At 55.4% G+C, this 12,795-nt stretch overlaps 1 protein-coding gene across 12 annotated transcripts in view; it reads left to right on the forward strand.

Moving 5' to 3' along the window:
* The window catches only part of TNS1 (tensin 1), a 184,503-nt gene that overhangs the window by 89,334 nt on the left and 82,374 nt on the right, over positions 1-12,795 (forward strand). For all 12 annotated transcript variants that reach the window (XM_029933858.1, XM_029933861.1, XM_029933859.1 and 9 more), the window contains 6 exons: positions 3,277-3,326; positions 5,578-5,749; positions 8,161-8,211; positions 9,294-9,416; positions 9,824-9,888; positions 11,047-11,130. In XM_029933858.1, coding sequence (XP_029789718.1) covers positions 5,582-5,749; positions 8,161-8,211; positions 9,294-9,416; positions 9,824-9,888; positions 11,047-11,130 — 491 coding nt within the window. In that variant the 5' untranslated portion in view covers positions 3,277-3,326; positions 5,578-5,581. The remainder of the gene's footprint in view (positions 1-3,276; positions 3,327-5,577; positions 5,750-8,160; positions 8,212-9,293; positions 9,417-9,823; positions 9,889-11,046; positions 11,131-12,795) is intronic.

Genomic DNA, 12,795 nt, shown 5'->3' on the forward strand with positions numbered 1-12,795 from the left:
CTCTGCCCCTTGGGGACTGGGGCTCAGGAAATGGCTTTTCTTTTGGTCCAGAGCTGTTGTGTTTGGTCTGTGGACCTCAAAGGCAGGCAGGACTCTTCCCACACAGTTGTTGCACTAAACCAACCCCACCCAAGGCCTGGGGTTTCCCGCGCCTTGCTGCGCGGCGGCGAAGAAGGCGGCAAGTAACGGAGCCTAGGGTCTCAGACCTTGAGCCGCTCAGAGGTGTCCAAGTGGTCTTGGCAGTGAGGACCAAGGCAAAAAGAGTTGGCTGGATCAGCAGGACGAAGGGTGAAGGCTAGATACTAGGAGGAACTTCCTGAAAGAGAAGTCAGACACTGTTTTGGTGGGGGAGCTGTGGAATTTCCTTTCCTGCTGTTCTCTTAGGGAGGGAGAGGCTGTGGTTTGGTGATGACTGTAGGGGAGAGCTCCTGGTGCCTAGGGACTTGGATCAAAGTTGTATTATTGATCTCTGTCCTGGGAGAAGCTGAGAGGAAGTTAAAGCCAAATGGGCAAAGGGCTTTGAGAGCCCCAGAGAGGAGAAGAATGGGATTACAGGCTGACGGCAAGCTTATTTTTCTTTTTCAAATAAAGTCTTTGTGGTACTCTTTGTAACGCCCTCTGGAAGTTCCCCCTGGGGGTAGATCACATGAGCACTGTGCTATACCCATTTTACAGATTGGCCAGTAAGACCCGGCAGCAGCTTCTCATGCCTGTTCTTGAAGAAAATCTTCCTTCCTCCAACATAAGCTCTCTGAGGTCAGGGATTTGGCCTCCTCTGGTCCCCGGGGCCTTGCACTTCGCCTGGCACACAGCAGGTGGCCCTCAGTGAGGGTTTTTCGAATGAGGGGACAAGCGTGATGACGGACAGCAGAGAGGAGTGATCTCTAGACAGGCAGCCAGCCTCTTGGAGGGGGCCCGTGGGCTGATGTGCGCTGGGGGTGCCCATCCCTGGCTTCGTGGGTGAGGTCACCTGTGTGTTTTGGAGCCTTAGGCCGTGCTCGCTCATACCCCCCACCCCTGCACCCGTGTGTGGTTCTCCACGTCCCCTGGACTCGGCTTGTCACCCGTGCATGTCTGCTTTCTGCCAGCGAGTGTCACATGTCCTCGGACTCTGCAGAAAACAGGAAGCCCCGTCAGAGGACAGCCCAGTGATTCAACAGGGGATGGCCCTCCAGCTGTTCCCGTCCCTGTCATCTGGTGGGGTCATGGTCCAGGGCAGCTTCCTCCCCTGCCGCCCCTTCCCTCGTCGGCCTGGCCGAGCGGAGCCGGCCTGGACTTTGTCTTATCACCTCTGGAGGCGGCACGGCCAGACGCTGTTGGGGCCAAGTTTTTATTTATCTTGCCTGGCTTTTTTGGGGTGGGGAGGTTAAGGAATGTGGAGTGTTGTAACGCTGGGAGGGGGGTGGAGAAATGGGATCCGGCTCTCCTGCCCCGTTCTTCCTTTTCACCCCTGCGCCCGCGGAGGCTGCCTGCTCCCCTCGGCTCCCCAGTCCCCTCGCCAAGCCGGTCTCAGTGTCACGTTGTGTCCTTGCAGCTCTGTGGGCCCGGACCCATGACCCTGACCACACCGCAGGCCTCGGCTACAGCCGTGGCTCCCGTTGTGGGAGGCAGCTGTGGTGGCTGAAACCCGAGGGGCTATTTATAGCAGGGTGGCCCCGGGGCCTGGAGCGGGGTCTGGGGCAGTCCAGCGGCTCCTCTTCAGGGACCAGTGAAATCAAGACAGATGAAGTGTTGGGTCTCTGTGTTCCTCTGGGTGGGTAGTTTTGGAGCAGTCTGGTTTGGGGCTTGAAAACCAAACGTGATCCCTCCTGCCCACCCCCCCCCCCCGCAGGGGCCGGGTAGTTCAGAGCTGGGCTGTAGCCCACACAGTGGGGGCTCAGGGTGCAGCCTCCTCACGGGTGGCTGGACGGAGAGTCCTCCTCTTCACGGGGCTGCCCTGACTTTGGGGCCTGCCGGGAGCCAGACCTCCAGGCTTCCCCGCCCCTGCCTTGTCGGCCCTGCAGGGGCCTGGAGGAGGCTGAAAGGGGCTCCTCTCCTCAGGACCCCAGTGTTTAAACCCAGAGTCTGAGGGTGAATCCTGCCGGTCATCATCCTGGGGGTGAGGCACCCTGCCTCAGTTTCTCCTCTCCCTGGCAGACTGTGGTCCTGTCTCCTCTGAGAGGTGGTTGCAACTTGGTGGTGGGGAAAGGCTGGTTTCAAGGACGCACAGGGATGTTTGGAAGGTGCCGATGGGCTCGGAGAGCTCTGGCTGGGCCTGGAAATCTCGAAGTGGGGCGTCCGATTTTGCATCATGTGAGGTGACGGACAGGATGGGTGGCAGGTGTTGGTAGAGGTGAGGCAGGGCTCTGATTTTGTGTAGAGGTGAATGTGGGTTGTATACGTAACTACCCTTTTAATTGTATCAGGTGTAATAACAGTAACAACATAGACGTGCCTTATACACACACACACCCTTTTACTCTTCAGACAGCTTCGTAAGGATGGCCTCATCTTGTATGTGATGTTACAGAGACCCCGAGTCTTAAGTTGCAAGGTCGCACAGCAGGATGTTGTGGGACCTTGACCCTGAGCTTTCATCACTGTGCCATCGGTTTTTCTTGGGCTGTTGGCGACCCGAACTTGGGTCTGTTTGCCTAAATATGTGCAAGTTGACAGCCCTAGAGATGGGAGCAGGTGAGGGGGTAACAGACAATGGATGATGGGTCCTTAGGAGGATGACTGGCCACCCAGCCCTGGTCTCCATGGGTACACGCCATGCCTCGCTGCTCTCGACCCACAGCTTCTGCTCAGGTGGCTCAGTATTACTGCTTTAAAGGGGAGGAGTGCGGGATGATGGTGGTCAGGGTGCAAAGGTTCAGAGCCGGACAGAGACTGTTGTCACCAGTCTTTCCTTCTGTCATGTTTGCAGTTGGTGTTCTCCCCTGGGGGTTATGGTTACGATGTCCAGTGAATCAAGATGAAGTGTTTCCATTGAAAACACTGTTTTCAGTAAGCGTTTTATTGAGTGTGTACTTAGCTCCAGTCCGGACATTTCTCAGCATTTGGGATTTCTTCCTTCCCTGGGCCCTCTGGGGGCTCGTGTGCACACTCACAAGGAATCAGCATTGACTGCTGTTGGCGTTAGGTCACTGTGCTGCCTGGATGTTAGGGTGCCTAGGCTGGAATGTCAGCAGGGAAAGAGGAGCATCTGTGTTTTTGTCTGCAGCCCTGATTGCTCCCGTGGGCAGCTCTCCGTCAGCCTCCTTCCTAATGCCGCTTCTCTTTTCTCTGTCCCAGGGCTCCAGCAGAGTCACCCCGAGTGTCCAGCCCCAACTTCAGCCTGTCAGGTATGCCTGGCCTGTGTGGGGGGGTGAAGGGTGGGGGTGCCGCTGTGAGGTCACTGTGGGTCTTCTCAGCAAGTCATGGCTTTGGGTGTCTGAGACCAGAGTCATAAAGCCACAGGTAAGGGAGCACAGGCAGACGTGCAAGCCACAGAGAGAGGATGCGGGTAGTGCACAGCCTTGGAAATGGTCATGTTTGAGTTCTAGCTCAAAGCTAGGCCTTGAGATGGATTTTTAAATATCCCTGCAGAATCTCATCTAGTCCTTGCAACAACCCTGCAAGGTGAGTATTCACTTCCCATTTGGCAGATGGAGAAACTGAGTCTCAGGGAGGTGCGGTAACTTGTTAAAGATCACACAACCAACAAGAGGCAAAACCTGCGTGTGCGTTCAGGACTGGCTGGCGTCAAAGTCTGGGCTAGACCCAGGTCCTCTTGGTGGGCAGGGATTTTTGATGTTGGAGGGTCATTTATCAAAGGACAGTTCTCTCTCTGGCTGGGCTGGCAGAGGCTGGGGGAGGGGCTGCACAAGGACTCAGTGCCTTGCTGATCTGGAGTCTCTTTCCCCTGTGTCCAGGTTCTGTGGTTTTCTGGCTTGGGCCCTTCCCTCTCTGCCTCACCTCCACCTCTGAGGCTCTTGAGATAAGTGAGAATCTGGCTCCGGGAAAATGGAGCCCCAGCCAGAGAGGGCTGGTGTGTAGCTAAAGCCGCCAGTGGGGGTTGTGGCTGAGCTGCTGGCTGCCCGCATGCCCACAGACCCGCGTGGCCCCTTCGAGAATCCTGTCCTTCCCTAATAGCTGAGAACCACCTTGGGGCTGGTGGGTGCAGGGTGTGATGCTGAAGTTGTCCAGGCGGTGGCACTGTTCTGCCTTGGACCCCATCCCTGCCCCCAAAGGCTGCAGTGAGAACTTTCTCTTAGGGACAAGGAGTGGCCCGGCTCAGAGGTCAAATTCAAACTGGGCTTCTTACCACAGCCCACTGGCCCCTCTGCCACTTGGCTCCTGTCCTTGCCACCATTGAGAAGCTACACCTCGCCCTTGGCCTCCCCACCTCCAAGCCCCGTGTACACAGTTGGGTTCAGAGTTAAACCTAGTGGACATCTGGATTCTGCCTATCTCTTTGAAATGCCCTGGTGGTATTTCTCTGCTGCCCCTCCAGTCTCACCTTGACCCTGCTGTAGGGAAAGATTCTCAGAAGGAAATGTGAGTGTTGTCCGCCTTGCATAGAAAGAGGAAGGGAGGCAGTCGGGGGTTGGTGACAGGGTAAGAAGGTATGGTGATAGGAAGGGTGTGAGGTGCTCCCTGAAGCCACAGGTGGGCCTCAGAATGGAATTCCAGTGTCCTGAGACCCATTTCCCCTCCCTGTCAGTTCCCCGGGGGGCCACCTGGGACCTCCCACTGGAAGAGAAGCTGGATGAGGTGTAAAGGCCTGAGCCCCCACCTCCCCTCACCCAGTGCCTAGCTGGGGAGCTCCCTGCTTCTTTTAGGAGCTCAGGTGGCCACCTATCACCGCAGCAGCAGAGGCTCAGCACCCTCTTAGAAGTCACGGAGGCCGCTGCCAAGAAATAGCCCTGGCAGGTGGTGGGAGCTGCCAGAGGGGGCGGAGAGCTGGGGAACGAAGGGCAGGAGCCGGCCTGCCTCCCGGGAGGGCTGGAATGTGCGCTGTGGTCTGGCTTACTGGAGCCCAGGTGAGCTTGTCACCTGAGCTGCCCTTTCCCCTGAGAAGTCCCTCCCCCTATTCCCCCCCCCCCCCCAGCTCAGGAGTAAGGGGAGGGCAGCAGAATGCTCAGCTCCCACCCACTGCTCTCCTTCCTATTTTGGATTCGTCCCAGGATCCTCTGGACGACTTGTGCCAGACCAGGTGGCCACAGCATGTGAGAAGGCTGAGCTGGACTCCTGGGCTCCTGGCAGGTTCCAGTCCTGACCCTGACCTCTGGGGTTGCAGGTTGAAGGCAGTGCCAACAGGATTGATGAGCACCTAAGATCACTGTCATCACTGTTTGGCTTTGAAATGGCCCGAGATCCTTGCCAGCCCCTGCCCAGCTTCCTTCTCCCCAGTGCTCCCAGGCCGGCCTTGGTGGCTGCACTGACCTTGCCAGGGGAGGCCTCTGGCCTTGGCACTGGGTCAGGGAATAGCCAAGCCTCTGAGGTTGGAATTGTGGGCCACAGATGGTGTGTGTGGGGGTACAATTCCCTAAACCGTGCCCTGAGGAGCAGGGTTCTGATCCGAACCCCTTTCTGCCTCTACTGTCCCTCCAGAAACATGAGTGTGAGCCGGACCATGGAGGACAGCTGTGAGCTGGACCTGGTGTATGTCACGGAGAGGATCATCGCCGTTTCCTTCCCTAGCACAGCCAACGAGGAGAACTTTCGGAGCAACCTCCGGGAGGTGGCCCAGATGCTCAAGTCCAAACATGGAGGCAGCTACCTGGTGAGGATGGGGCCCGGTACCCCCCGCCATCCTCCTTTCTGCGTACCACCTCCTCGCTGCTGGCACCTCTGCCCACCTGCCCTGGATCAGCTCTTTGCCTCTCTCACAGTCTGAGCCTTCATTTACTCTGCAGCCTGACTTTACTGGGAGCAGTGTGTCTGCAGCTGGAATGAGGCATCTGGAACCAAGTCACATGTGCCTGTGTGCATGTGCACGTGTGTGCATGTATATGTACACATGGGCGTGTGAACACACACATGCATGTACACAGGGGCATGTGCACACGCACATGAGTGTGTGTTATTTGCACACATGGGCCTGTGTGTATATGTGTGTGTTGACCAGGAGGAGAGCGTCACAAGAACTCGTGTTATCGAGCACTCGCTGTGAGGCAGGCCCTGTTCTATCTGCTTTCCACGTACTTAACTTCATGGCGGTGCGAGGCATCAGGTTTTGCCGGAGCACGGAGAGGTGCGGTGTTTTTCTGAGGTCACAGCGTCCGGAGGTGGCGGAACTGGCACACCACCCGTGCCTCTGAGAAGTCTGATGGCAGGGTTGGGGCAATGTGCAGTGTAAGGGACCTTGTGTTGCCATCACGAGGATGGTGCCCAGCCCAGGAGAAACATGTTGTGAGTGTGGAGGTGGGGCCAGGTGGTACTCTCCTCTGGTGGCAGAGGGCTGGCATGGGGGACTGGCCCTCACCTTGGCCCCAGGGAGGGCTCGGTTCTACAACTATGGAGTTGGGTTGCACTTGCCGACCAGACCGTGCGGCCTCAAGGGGCAGCTGTGGTGTGTGAGCAGAGGCCGGTGTCGGAGGCCGTGTTAGGTCCCTGGAGCTGCTGTGAAGATTGCCACCAACTTGGCATCTTGGCATCTTCCCCTTCCTGGTTTCCAGTGCCTCCCAGTGATGCTTAGTGACCTTGGCTTCCCATTGCATCACCCCAGCCTCTGCCTCTGCCCTCACATGGCCTTGCTTCTTTCCTGTGTCTCTCTGTGGGTCCTCTTCTCATCTTATAAGGACACCAGGCATCGGACCTAGGGCCTGCCCTAAATCCAGGATGATCTCATCTTGAGATCCTTAACTACTCACATCAGCAGAGGCCCTATTTCTAAAGTAAGGTCACATTCTGAAGTTCCAGGTGGATATGAATTTTTGTGGGACGCTATTGAACCCACCACAGACACCTGCCCACCAGCTGTTGAGACCCCGGCCTCAGACATCAGAGAGTTCTGGGTTTGAATGCTGGCTCTGCTCTTACTCTCTGACCTCGCCTCTCTAAACCTTAGGTTCTGTGTCTGTAAAATGGGTCTAGTTGCACCACCTGCCTCTTATGATTGTTGAGAAAACTAAGCCAGCTGCTAGGTGTAAACTCCTTAGTGTTGGGCTGGAAGGCTGGGGACACTTGAGTGGTAGCTGTTGGAATAAAGTATGTGCAGTTACAGAATCCAAGAAAGGACCGGAAGGTGTCTGGGGTCATTCCCAGTTTCAGGAGCCCAGGATTCTGTGGGTTTCGCCCTCCGTCTTAACCATTGCAGGCTGTGCCGTCCGCTTTCCTAGGCAGGAGATGCCACAGTTTTCTTCGAGTTTCCTGAGCAGTGAGGTGGAGGTAGAGACAGGAATTCCAGGGACTGGGGGAGTCTTAGGGGTTCGGTGTCAGAGGGCATCTGCTAGGAGAGGGGTGTCAAAGGGTCTGAGAGGCCCTCCTCTCCCCGGTGATCTGCACGCTCTGAGGGAGGGTGTCCGACCACAGAGCTGTTGGTTTTTCAGGGGGCTGAGGTTCTAAAGTTGACACGTGATGTGGAAACCAGAGATGGCCAGACACTTATCATGTAACACCACCGGATTTCTGTCCAGTGTGAACGGGTGGCACGTGGGACCAGAGACAGGCTGCATCCCCTTCTCTTCAGTTTGAGTGTCTTGAAACAGCATCTTGGGTGTCTGTCTGCTCACTGAGTGTTGGGGCTGAGTGTCTATGTACTTCTCTCTCCTCCTCTTTAATTTTTTTCTGTTAATGTTTTTGTTATTTATTTTTGAGACCGAGTGTGAGTGGGGGAGGGTCAGAGAGAGAGGGAGACACAGAATCCTAAGCAGGCTCCAGGCTCGGAGCTGTCAGCACAGAGCCCGACGCGGGACTCGAAGTCATGGACTGAGAGATAATGACCTGAGATGAAGTCAGATGCTTAACTGACTGAGCCACCCAGGTGCCCCCTGTCTCCTCTTTTTCCTGAGAACTATAGTTGGGTGCCTGTTGGTCAATGGGTGGATCTGACGGACTCCACTGTAAGCTTATAGATGAATAGAATGTTCATCGGGCAGTTGGGAGGAGAGGAGAGGAGAGACAGACAGAGAGACAGATGGACAGACAGCCAACTAGCACCATCTCACGATCTCTTCTTTTTCCTCCTTCTAGCTTTTCAATCTCTCTGAGCGGAGGCCTGACATCACGAAGCTCCACGCCAAGGTGAGCTGATGTGGATTAGGGGTGGGGGCTTCCTGCCGCCTGGAAGAGAAGGAGAACGGCTAGGCTCCCTCGTCCTGTGGTCCCTACTTCAGACTCGAGGGGGAAGGGCTGAGACAGTTCACAAAGCCTATTCTGTTTCTATGCCAGCTTCCATTTGGAACACAGAAAATACTGTATTTATAGTTTCTATGGTACAAATTGCAGACAGCAAAGCTTGATGCAGCGATTTCCCACTCAGGTCTACCCCCTGGGGTGCACATAGCATCTCTGGGGTGAGGCTAGAGCTGTGAGACTTTTAGTCGTATTGAAAAGCATTTTGGAGTTAAACCGGCTGGGTATTGCCAACGGCTGGTTTTCACTTGCGCACGCGGCGGGCTGAGTGCCGGGCTTTGCGTGGGTATCTGCTCCGCCTCCCGGATCCTGCTGTCTGTTGCTGTGGGGCCCTGGGCAGGTGACAGTTCTCTGGGCCTCAGTTTGCCCCTGTCAAAGTAGATGGGCTGGATTAGATGTGCTCTCTTGGCTTTTCCAAGCATGAGTTCTCTTTTAGTTTAATGATCTGTGAGTTGAGAAGAGTTTTGAGGAGGCTGAAGACGGCCATTCAGATCTGCCCTCTGTCTCCTCTAGGCTGCTCTTGGTCGGCCTGAAAAAATGGCTTGTGTGTTGGGGCCTGGAAAAGAGCTGTGAATGGCTGGGGTCTGTTCTCTTTTCCTCTTTGGCCCTGAGCCAGGCCTTGGGGTCATCTGTGGGAATACAGTTTGGGGGAAATGCTGGGGGAGGCCCCTGGCACATTTTGAAGTCAGAGTCATGTGGAAGGGACCTTGGGGTCGTCGGCTCTAAGTCTTTGTTTTACACACATGTGAGGACACTGAGGCCGGGATACGGGCCATGACTTGCCCGAGACCCCACAGCAAGGCAGTGTCAGAGCTGACACTTGGCCCCAGGGTTGCTGGGCAGGGCAGGAAGTGAGGCTGGCTGGTGGCTGGTGCCCTGGGGCCACCACATGGTGGTGTATGTGTGACTCCTGCTGCCCTGGTGGGCCCTCCCAGGCTCCTGCCACTTCTCATGCATGGCTTTGACCACAGGTACTGGAATTTGGCTGGCCTGACCTTCACACCCCAGCCCTGGAGAAGATCTGCAGCGTCTGCAAGGCCATGGACACTTGGCTCAACGCAGAGCCTCACAATGTCGTCGTTCTACACAATAAGGTCAGAGCAGGGGCCGCAGGGTGTGTGTGTGTGTGTGCACGCGCGTGGGTGCATGTTCACACGTGTGCATATAGACGTGTCCTCGGACGAGCGTACGTGCCTGCCTGTATCATTGGATTCTGAGCGTGCAAGTCCGTGTGTATTCGCCTTTCTAGCAGATGGTAGACCCTGTCCCAGGGGGCACCTGAGAAATGGGGGTCATGAGCTTGTGGCGCCTTCAGGCGTGGCCGATGATCAGCTGCATTTCTTCTCTTCGTGACCTGCTCCCCTCCTTTGCATCCCACTCCCTCCTTTGAACCACACCCCTTTCTCCAGCTACTGCTCCCTTTTTCTCCAGGCTTCTGGATGGGTTCTGGGGCAGCAGGGCTGACCTTATAATAAAGGCTTTGTGTTTGGGGTTCTTTTAGGGAAACCGAGGCAGGATAGGCGTTGTCATCGCCGCTTACATGCATTACAGCAACATTTCTGCCAGGTAAGGGCCTCTTGTTCTCTGCATGTTGACAGCAGGAACACCCTGGGCCCGTCCCTCCATGGCCTCTCCCTGCCTTGGCTGGGAGAGTAATGACAGGGGTGGGGTGGAGGAGCCCACAGAAAGGAGAGGACCTGCCCACGGCGCTGACGCAGGTGGCTGTGCACGGCGGGCAGGAGCAAGGAGAGTCCTCTCTGGGGGCACTGGTGGGAGCGGCCCTGGGACCCTCCACGGACACCCACCCAGCCACTCTCTTGGAACCACTTTTCCTTGGCAACCAGCCTTCTTATTTCCCTGAGTGAGCAAGTGAGGGGGTCAGACAGAAATGTTAGATTAGATCTGGGTCTGGCAGAACCGTCTAGAAGTTATCTCATCCTTGTGGGCCTTCATAAGGACTTTGGGGCTTGGGATGGGATGTTGTTAGAGAGTCAAGAACAGAGGGGCTATATCATCTGTTTCTTCTTTTCTTAATTTTTAAAAAATGTTTTTTATTTATTTTTTTGAGAGACAGAGGGAGACAGCGTGAGCAGGGGAGGGTCAGAGCGAGAGGGAGATACAGAATCTGAAGCAGGCTCCAGGCTCTGAGCTAGCTGTCAGCACAGAGCCTGACACGGAGCTCGAACCCACGAACTGTGAGATCATGACCTGAGCCGAAGTCGGAGGCCTAACAGACTGAGCCACCCAGGCGCCCCTGTCTCTTCTTTTCAAAATGATTTCTTTGCAGACAGATAGAATGTTCTGTGGAGGGTTTAGACAGTGGTTTGTGACTGTAAGAAACTCAACCCATGCTAATCTTTCCTTAATGGGGAACATTTCCTGCGCACCTACTGTGTGCCCCCATGTGCCAAGCTCTTTATGCACATTATTTCACTTAATTTCCATAACAACTTTCAAGGAAAAGGAAACTTTTGACAGAAAAGGAAAGTCAAGTTTAGAAAGATTAAGTAACCTGCCTCAAGGCACAGGGCTAATAAGTGAGTGGGAGACTTGGGACGGGAAGCCAGGCTGTCTGGTTCCACTGTACAGGACGCAGGAATGCTGGAGCACTCTTTTCCTGAATGCTTCTCATTGTTGGGTGGCTGGAGGGCTCTACAGGTCTGGGGGAGCAGGGATGGGGAAACAAGGGAGTTGGCTCCTCTGACCACCTGTGTCTCCCCTCAGCGCCGACCAGGCCCTGGACCGGTTTGCAATGAAGCGATTCTATGAAGATAAGATTGTGCCCATTGGTCAGCCATCTCAGAGAAGGTGGGTCTCCAGGGCTTGCTGGAGTGTGTGTGTGTGTGTGTGTGTGTGTGTGTGTGTGCTGTCTTGGGGACTAGCCTCATGCACCCACACGGGGTGGAACAGCCATGCCTGGATGGGTGGGTTGGCACTGAGCACGCATATTCAGATGCCAGCGGGGAGTGTTGTAAGCGCAGGGACATGAGTGAGCCGGTGGGCCACTGTGTGTGCCCACAGATGGGCATGGCCACTGGCTCCTGAGACTAGTGCTGGAGAGCAGCGGGGCCACTGGTGGGGGATACACTGGTCTGGGTGTGAGAAGGCAGCTTGTGTAAGAAGGAAGTGGGGGCTCAGTTGGTTAAGCGTCCGACTTCAGCTCAGGTCATGATCTCACAGATTGTGAGTTCAAGCCGCGCGTCGGGTTTTATGCTGATAGCTCAGAGCGTGGAGCCTGCTTCAGATTCTGTGTGTCCCTCTCTCTCTGCCCATACTTATCTCTCTCTCCTTCAAAAATAAATAAACATTAAAAAATTAAAAAAAAACAAGGAAGTGCCATGTGGGTCCTGGCAGCGGGACTGACTGCTTCCAGGCTTGGGTGAGCCTGTAGGGGGCTGGCATCATTGCCACCTGCCCTGGAGAGGTCACAGATTCTTTGCATAAGGGTCCCCTTCTGCTGGGAGAGCTTTGCAAATTTTCCCAAGGGCTCTCAGGCATGTGGTCTCATTGGAGTCCACAGCAGCCCAGGGAGGAAGCAGGGCAGAGAGGACCCACTGATTCATTGGACAAGTTTTATGTGCTCCACTGGGTTCCAGGTGCTGAGGGTATCTCGTTGACCAGGACAGAGTGCTTTGCCCACAGTGAGCTGATATTCCAATCAGAAAGATGGGCATTGCACAAGTAAATAGACCAACAGGACACTTTCAGCTAATAGTGCTAAGAAAGAAAGAGAACCCGGTGGGATAGACCTGGTGGAAGAGAATGGGGGTATTTAATGAAGGGGGTCAGGGAACACCTGTCACACGTGGTGGATTTGAGGCCAGCCTTGAATAATCATGAGCTACTATACGGTGATCCAGGGCATACCCATTTTACAGATGAGAAGCCTGAGTCTAGGGAGGGGACTCAACATGGCCAGGATCCATAGTGAGTATCAGCAGAGCTAGAATGTACTTGGGGGTCTGTAAGTCAGGCCAGGACAGTTCCCCCAGGGTTGTGCTGCCTGCTGTTCCGAGGGCTGACCCTGGACTCTGCCCTGTGGGTGACATGCTGTTTAATGGTGGCTGAGAGCACAGGTGGAATCAGGGCTACTGGGCCCTGGGGAAGCCGCAGGTGAGTGTGAGTCAGGAGCCCAGGCTCGAGGGAGAGCTGGAGATGGGGGATGGGGCCCTGCCCCTGTGCGGCCAGAGCTGTGGGCCCACCACACACAGCCCTCGGAGCAGGGTCTTGCAGAGTTTCCCAAGCACACGAGCCATCAGGAAACTTTCAGACCATGAGAAGTACTTGTAAGGGGGAACAAAACCCAAACAGAGTTTGGAGACTGGGCTGGAGACTGATGGGGTAGGGACAAGCGCTGAACTTTTTTTTTTTCCTCCCATAATATTTTATTGTCAAATTGGTTTCCGTACAACACCCAGTGCTCTTCCCCACAAGTGCCCTCCTCCATCACCACCACCTCTTTTCCCCCCTCCC

The sequence above is a fragment of the Suricata suricatta genome, chromosome 3, assembly GCF_006229205.1.
Source record: "Suricata suricatta isolate VVHF042 chromosome 3, meerkat_22Aug2017_6uvM2_HiC, whole genome shotgun sequence".
In the NCBI taxonomy this organism is placed as follows: domain Eukaryota; kingdom Metazoa; phylum Chordata; class Mammalia; order Carnivora; family Herpestidae; genus Suricata; species Suricata suricatta.